Genomic DNA, 7,404 nt, shown 5'->3' with positions numbered 1-7,404 from the left:
TCCCCACGTTATGTTTATACAAACATACATATAAACCCAGGTTGCCAATTGCCTGAGTCATTATAGTAGACAGTGACTGACACGCCGCACCAAGGTCCGTTACATATCACCCAACCGTCCAGTCGTCGTCGTCGGCGTCGTCGTCGGAGCCATGGTCCGGCCTCTCCTGCTGCTCGGGGTTACCACCCTCGCCTCGGCCGTCGTCTTCCGTCGGGTACCCTGTGGCGAAGTCGAGGGAGACCTTTACCAGTTCTCGGCCCAAACGCTTAACGGTTCTCATACAATCAACTTTGAGGACTACAGAGGGAAGGTGAGTAGATCTATTGTGTGATGAGATGAAACGTGAACCACTACGTGTTACCACACTTCTAAACTCTCATCCACTAAATGACAGTTGACATATGATTTACTCATATGATGGCATATATTTGAACTTTCTGTGCTCCTACGGACAGTGAATATAACAGTCTTGCTAACGCCAGAAATTATCTTGTGATTACATAGCGGTGGAAATCTGGTCGTCAGTGGGTTAGGGGTCCATTGTAGAGAGAGAAAAAAAAAAATCCCGTCGCTGTTTACATGAACTCCTTTCCCTACTGTCGCCGACTCCTGCATATGATCGAATCTACACCATTTTGCCATTTACAAACGTATCACTATGCTGTCGTTAACTCGGTATCCTATGACTGTGACAGTCCATGCTTATGATGAAATCCCAGGGTCGTGTCCCTGTTCCATACAAGTCAGTTGTCCTTGAAAGATTGAGTACAACATAGCCTCTCGCCGCCTTCTTCGTTTTTTAAACTTGCTATAATAACGCCCCAAACTCCCACGGTTGGCGCGCACGCTTTTCCTTTCCATTCAAAAGGGTCCCGACGGGCCGCTGTTCCGTACATCACTCGTACCCCCTTTCCACACAGTCAGGTGAATACGCCCTCTGTCGAATTTCATACCAGGTTCCATTTCCATTGCTTTCCCAACATTTGTACAGTGCAACTCATCGGTGTTAATATATTTTGCATAAAGAAGTATCGAGTACTCGGGATATGCATACGCAATATTTTCCCCGAAATCTGTACCAAAAACAAGTTTTTCGAGGACCGAATATCAGGTATAATATGTTTATTAATCAAATATGAAATGGATTGGCACATAACTGATAGTCCTGATGCTTCTTTATTCATATTAAAACTTTATTAAAATAGTGGCTCTTACTTATGACAGCAAACTATTTCTGAGAAATTCTCAATTCGATCATTTATTCATATTTGTTATCTTGATTCCTCGTTATTTCTATCACAACCTTTATCAGTCTCTATACTGCAGAATCCACGTCCGATGATACTGCCAGGGTATAGCTGGTTGAATCTAATTTTAGTATTCTTTATAACGAATAACATATTAACATCACTTTAAATGTGTGTCATTTCATTTGCTCGTGTTGACGTCATTGTCTTATCCTCCTTGGCTGTAGCGCAATATTTTTTCACATCAGACGACGCCATTTTGTTTTCCATATTTGGTGTACTTTTATCATAATTCAGTCTCATCGTCGTTACTTAACGCAAATGTTGCGAGGGGAATTATTTTATTATTTTAATCTCTATTGGGCACCGTATTCCCGATGCACTATAATGTAGTCACCCGATTTTGGATAATGGTTTATTTAGGCATATCACCTTGGTCATTTAGTAATTTTGTGAATTGTGACAATAAAAAATATAAAGAAAAACATTAAATTGCATTTCTGTGGTATTATGGAAAGCAATGTAATTGATATTCAGATTTCTATAACAAATCACCGCTTAAATTGTAGTCTACACATTTTAAACCGTACTTCAAATGTGCATTTTATTTTGCGCGCAGTTGTATGAGAGTGTGGGTGTTTTGGCATGGGGACGTTTTCGATTACCCCCCCCCCCCCCTTCTTCTCTCTATTCTTCTTCTTCTTCTCCTCCTCTGTGACACCCTCTCGGAAGCAATTTGTCCGTCTATATGCCAAAGGCCTCTTTCTCCTTATTAAGGAATGGTTACAATATTCAACGGAATGGTTGGATTCCAAGCCAAAGGATGGATTTCGTCAAACGTTGAAGTATTTGGGTTGGTATCCAAGCTTAGGGGCGACCAATGTAATACCGTTGTAGTCCATACCTTGGAAGATACCCAAGGAAGAAAAACTGAAGCTATATGTTTACAGTTCATATTTATGACATGTAAAGAGAAATGTATATATAACTTATTCAGTAATAAGGTATAAATCATTCAATAATAAATTATTTTGAAACCGAAAAGGAAAAAATAAGGGATGTATATTGTGGCAATAATCAAACAGTCGTTTGAATACTGCTGTATGTAAACATGTCAGATTTTTTTTACGCGCGAAAAGTCGTTACCGTTTGCTTAGTATCTACGCTTTTCGCCGTGATGTGGTAGACTGGTGAAGTTATCCATGCTTAAGAAAAGATACGACCACAAGAGGCGCTTTGGGATGTGAGACAGGTGTCGAATTATTATATGTTGTATTACATTGTGTATATTTGATTAGTTTACTGGTTTATTGTCATTATTTCTGTTTTTAAATCGAGAGTTGACATACATGACAAGACGAGACTCGTACGTGGTTCTGTTCATGAGCCGTATCGACGTTTTCAGGTGGTGATGGTTGCCAATGTAGCCACCTACTGAGGCTTGGCCACCCCTAACTACAAGGGCTTCAATGCACTGGCGAAGTACTACGAGGATAGCGATGTGGTCCTCCTCGGCTTCCCCTCCAACATTTTCAACCTGGTCAGTAACTCACCCGTACTTTGAATTTGACATGTGTATACACGCGTATCTGACATTGGTCTTGGAGCGCCATGACGTCATGTCAGCGTTAGAGGCCTGTCCGCGTGAGTGCACTGTTTGGAGTAGATCAGCGTTTCCCAACCTTTTTCGACCATAACACCCCCTTTTGTCATATCTAAGCAGTCCAGCACTCCCATCTCGTTATTAGAAAGATAAAAGAAAGTGAAGTGTGCTGCTTGATGATTTATTTTCCCGATTCCTTAGAAATGAAACAAATTGACAATATTGTTTGTAGAAGAAATAAAAACATCCTAGAAAAATAAAATACCATGGAAAAAGTCAAATATGTACAACTGGGTAATCAATGATACATATATCATGTGATTTTTGTGTGCATCACTTCCCAGCACCCCCTATAATTGATTTCAGCACCCCAGGTTGGGGGAACGCCGGAGTAGATAGCGCATGTAAACGCATACGCGCGCTTACACAACTTCATTTAGTTCCTGTACATAATGTGATCTCATCATTGTCACTCGCAACATTATGATCCTAATCCATTGTCACTATTACTCTTTGGAGTTATCGTCATTAGTATTGCTATTGTCACTGCTATTTTTTGTTCAACATATTTATTTATTATATTTTTTTAATCGCAACCTCAGCAAGAACCAGGAGCAACGGCAAAGGAGATCATGCATGGAATCGAGCACGTCCGACCCGGCGGAGGTTTCCAGACGCGTCTCACGCTCTTCAAGAAGGTCGACGTCAACGGGGCCAAGGAGGATCCCATCTTCACCTTCCTCAAGGTACCTGATATCGAAGGTCATCCTCCTGAGGCTGCGTTTACGCCAATCGAATCAAATTGATTCAGTTCATGAAGAATCAACACGATTCATGAATCGCCTTGATTCGCCACACTAGTTTCAATGTGAGCATTTATTGCGCCAGACGAACAGAGTCAAATCATGCCGATTCGCCAAGCGTAAACGGTTACATTGAAACCAGTGTGGCGAATCAACACGATTCATAAATAGTCTTGATTCTTCATGAATTGAATCGAATTCCATTCACTTGGTGTCTTTCTAAGCGCTGAAAGAATAAAACTATTGGGGGGGGGGGAGGAAAGGGGAGGAGATAGACTAATTGGGGGGGGGGAGGAAGGGGGATAGACTATTTGGGGGAGGAAGGAGGGGATTTTGCCTCTGTAGTTAAACAAATGTGTTTTGTATCTTTGATACTTAGCTAGATGCATTAAGAGCTGATTTAATTACCTTTTTGATCTTGTAAATCTCACGATATTCTTTATATACAATGTGTATGCGCACACGTATAAATATATACACACAGACACATATACATGGCTAGATGCAGTACGAGTTGATTCAATTAATATTTTGATTTTGCAAGTCTCACGATATTCTTTATATACAATGTGCATGCGCACACGTATAAATATATGTACACAGACACACACACACACACACACACACACACACACACACACACACACACACACACACACACACACACAGACACACATATACATATATATATATGTGTGTGTGTATGTATGTATGTGTGCTTGTGTGTATTTCATATTTCGGGGTCGAAAGGGCATGTCAGCCGTCGAAGACCCCGTGTCTTTAAAGATTTTGTTCTGGCAACGCCAGACGTTCTCACGGGGGAACCTGTGAATGCAAGAAGGTTCAGCAGTAACCATTATCTTCCCGTTCTCTCCATGTTTCCATAGAGCGGGTGCCAATACACAAGCACGGACTTCATGCCCATGCTGTACTACAGTCCCCTTCGCGTGGGCGACATTTCCTGGAACTTCGAGAAGTTCCTGATTGGTCGTGACGGGAAGGTGTACTTCCGGTATCACCCTACTTTCCCCCCAGAGGAAATGGTCGAGGACATCAACACGCTTCTCAACAAAGTCTACTAAGGAGCCGCTCAAGAGATGAAATGAAAGAAGAAAGCCCTGCGGTCAATCTTTTTCTTCATATGTGTGAAGATTGTGACGAATGTGGATAGGTGGTAAAGGGAACACGGGCTGAGGGAAATACATTCATTACTGACTAGTTTCGCCTGAGTGGCTTCTTCAGAGGAATAATGCTCGGTCAAGCTGGCCAATTTTTACATAACAAGAAAGGGACGAGGGAACTTGTCTTACCGTAACACCGATCAAGTTGCCGCTTCCCTTTCTTGTGATGTATAAATTGGCCAACTTGACTTAGAGCATTATTCCTCTGAAGAAGCCACTCAGGCAAAACTAGTTAGGAATAAAAGTGTTTCCCTCAGCCCGTGTTCCTTGTGCCACCTATCCACTTTTCGTTCATGTTATCGTTTTTAGTGAGAGTGACCTCTCCGTCGGCGGAGTCGCCCTTGTGAAGATACCGCCCGAAACCGCAGCCAGCCCGGTGGGCGGCGTCGGATGTGTGGGGATGGAGTTCGAGTCTCGTGTGCATTGGGGATGGAGCTTCCGAACCATTGGATCGTTCCCTCCGACGTTCGGGGAGGCACTTGTCTGCTTTCTAGTCGAGGCAGGGTCCTATCGACTGTCTCGAGAGTACGGGTCCTCGGGAATATTGACCGCTGTGGAAATAAATGTCATGTTCTTCTGTGCCCGATTTTCATTTCAACGAATGGTCCTTTTTTGGTCATTAAAATCTAATTTTGGTGGTAAGTCGCCGTGTTCATGAGTTAGTGTATTGGTGATATATCCATTTCTGCCTGTTGGTATACTAAACATTCTACTCCATGGCTGCGGAAGGGATAGAGAAGGAAAATCCTGCTGACTAAGTTTATGATTTGAAGATGGTGGAGCTGCCACGCCGCCTTCCGCTTATGACGCCCCCAATGGCGGAGAACACATTCGAGGCAGAACGACTCGCTATAGACAGTCCCATACCTATCCTGTCGAACCACGTCTCCTCAGAAAGATCAAACTTGTATGGGGAATTTACACGAGTCACTATCTTAGAAAAAGTGTTTCTTCCATTGTAACTTTGCAATCCCCTCACCTCCCCGACGGCCCCCCGCTAATTCAGTCAGAATTGTGGTTTCAGATGTTCAAAGGTACTAACTCCCCCCCCCAAAAAAAAAGAAAAAAATCACGGCTAAGAGAGGCACGATGTCAACAAAAGAATCTGTGAGGAGAGCGATGCTGGATGGGGCACTCCCTTCCGGGTATAGCCACAACTCTGACCTAGGATGGCATGAAGAAGCTGAAAAAATGAAAATCCATGTGAACAAGTTGTATAGACACGGTAAAGGAAACATGGACTGGAGGTGAAGCTTTTATTCCTGACGTTTCGTCTATCGACTTTCTCAAAGGAACAGAAAGTCGATAGACGAAACGTCAGGAATAAAAGCTTCACCTCCAGTCCATGTTTCCTTTACCGTGTCTATGAAGAAGCTCTTGAAAGGGAGGACACTTACAGCTGTGGGGTTTCGTCTCCAAGATGTAGACAGACAGGCAGATAGGCAAGTAGGCTTTTTCAACATCCTACCAGCATTGGCATCAGGGCCAACCTTGGCAGGAATATAATAAAGAATCGTCACCCCAGACTTCGACAGGTTGACAATTCTTCATGTGGGCTATCCTAGGGTGACAATTCTTCATGTGGGCCATCCTGGGTTTACGATTCTTCGGTTGTATAAGTTGATGACAATAAACATAACCCTCATTCAACCTAACCTAATCTTTATTCCACTGTTGATATTCGGCGTACTGGGGTGACAATTCTTCAGGTGGGATCTCATGGGGTGACGATTCTTCAGGTGGGCGTTCTGGAGTGACAATTCCTCATGTGATCCGAACAATTCGCTATAGCACTAGAGCCACTTGGTTCCAGGAAGCCCCAAGGCTCGTGGTGCAATCGTGGCCTTTGGCGTCGTTTAGGGCCATTGGTTCTCATATCTGTGGTTCAGTGGCCCCATATGGGCCATCATGGTCCACAAATAGGGCCACAGCTCGCAAACTAGTGATAGTGGATGTACTATGGGTTCTATCCACTAGTGACGGGATTTCTAGGAGACTAAACAGCAGTACATAAGAACGGAGTACATAAGGAAAGAAGTTGAGAAACCCGGACTTGTGGCATCACGCCACTTCTGCAGTGTCCCATTAACGCATTTAACATCTTTGTAATATATGAATTTACTAATCGTGGTCAATCTATTATATGTGGTCCGTGGGTAATGAAAATTGCATATTGTAAATATTGTCACATACAAGGATAACCCTTATATTGTAAATAGTGTCTATATGTAACATAATTGGATGAATTGTACAAAGCATTGAAATATTCATTGTGTATAGTTCATGTGGTGGCGGACGACCACTTTAACAACACAACACATAACAACGTCGAGGCTGTACCGAATTCAAATCAAGCTTAAATGACCACCTCATGAGTCCGATAGTCCCTCCCTTAAAAAAAAGTAACAACACGTCCAGAAGAAATCTAAAATCATACTTAAATCCATGCTCTTACAGATAACACATTTACCATGATGTGGTAACTAAATCCCAACATCAGAACTCTAAGCAGCAGAAGCAAGGGTATAGTGTGCTGCCACCTAGATTCACGACATGTCCTATGATGCGCT

At 42.8% G+C, this 7,404-nt stretch overlaps 1 protein-coding gene across 1 annotated transcript; it reads left to right on the top strand.

The window, feature by feature from the left end:
- Positions 1 to 51: 51 nt before the first annotated feature.
- Positions 52 to 5,413, top strand: LOC143019677 (glutathione peroxidase-like). Its single transcript, XM_076175612.1, has 4 exons — positions 52 to 310; positions 2,653 to 2,787; positions 3,453 to 3,596; positions 4,541 to 5,413. The coding sequence occupies exons 1-4, from the start codon at positions 152 to 154 to the stop codon at positions 4,733 to 4,735; spliced, it is 633 nt and encodes a 210-aa protein (XP_076031727.1). The 5' UTR covers positions 52 to 151; the 3' UTR covers positions 4,736 to 5,413.
- Positions 5,414 to 7,404: the final 1,991 nt, after the last annotated feature.

Source organism: Oratosquilla oratoria, chromosome 37, assembly GCF_046742065.1.
Source record: "Oratosquilla oratoria isolate Oo_2021 chromosome 37, ASM4674206v1, whole genome shotgun sequence".
Taxonomy (NCBI): domain Eukaryota; kingdom Metazoa; phylum Arthropoda; class Malacostraca; order Stomatopoda; family Squillidae; genus Oratosquilla; species Oratosquilla oratoria.
This window is presented reverse-complemented; position numbering and strand designations above follow the sequence as displayed.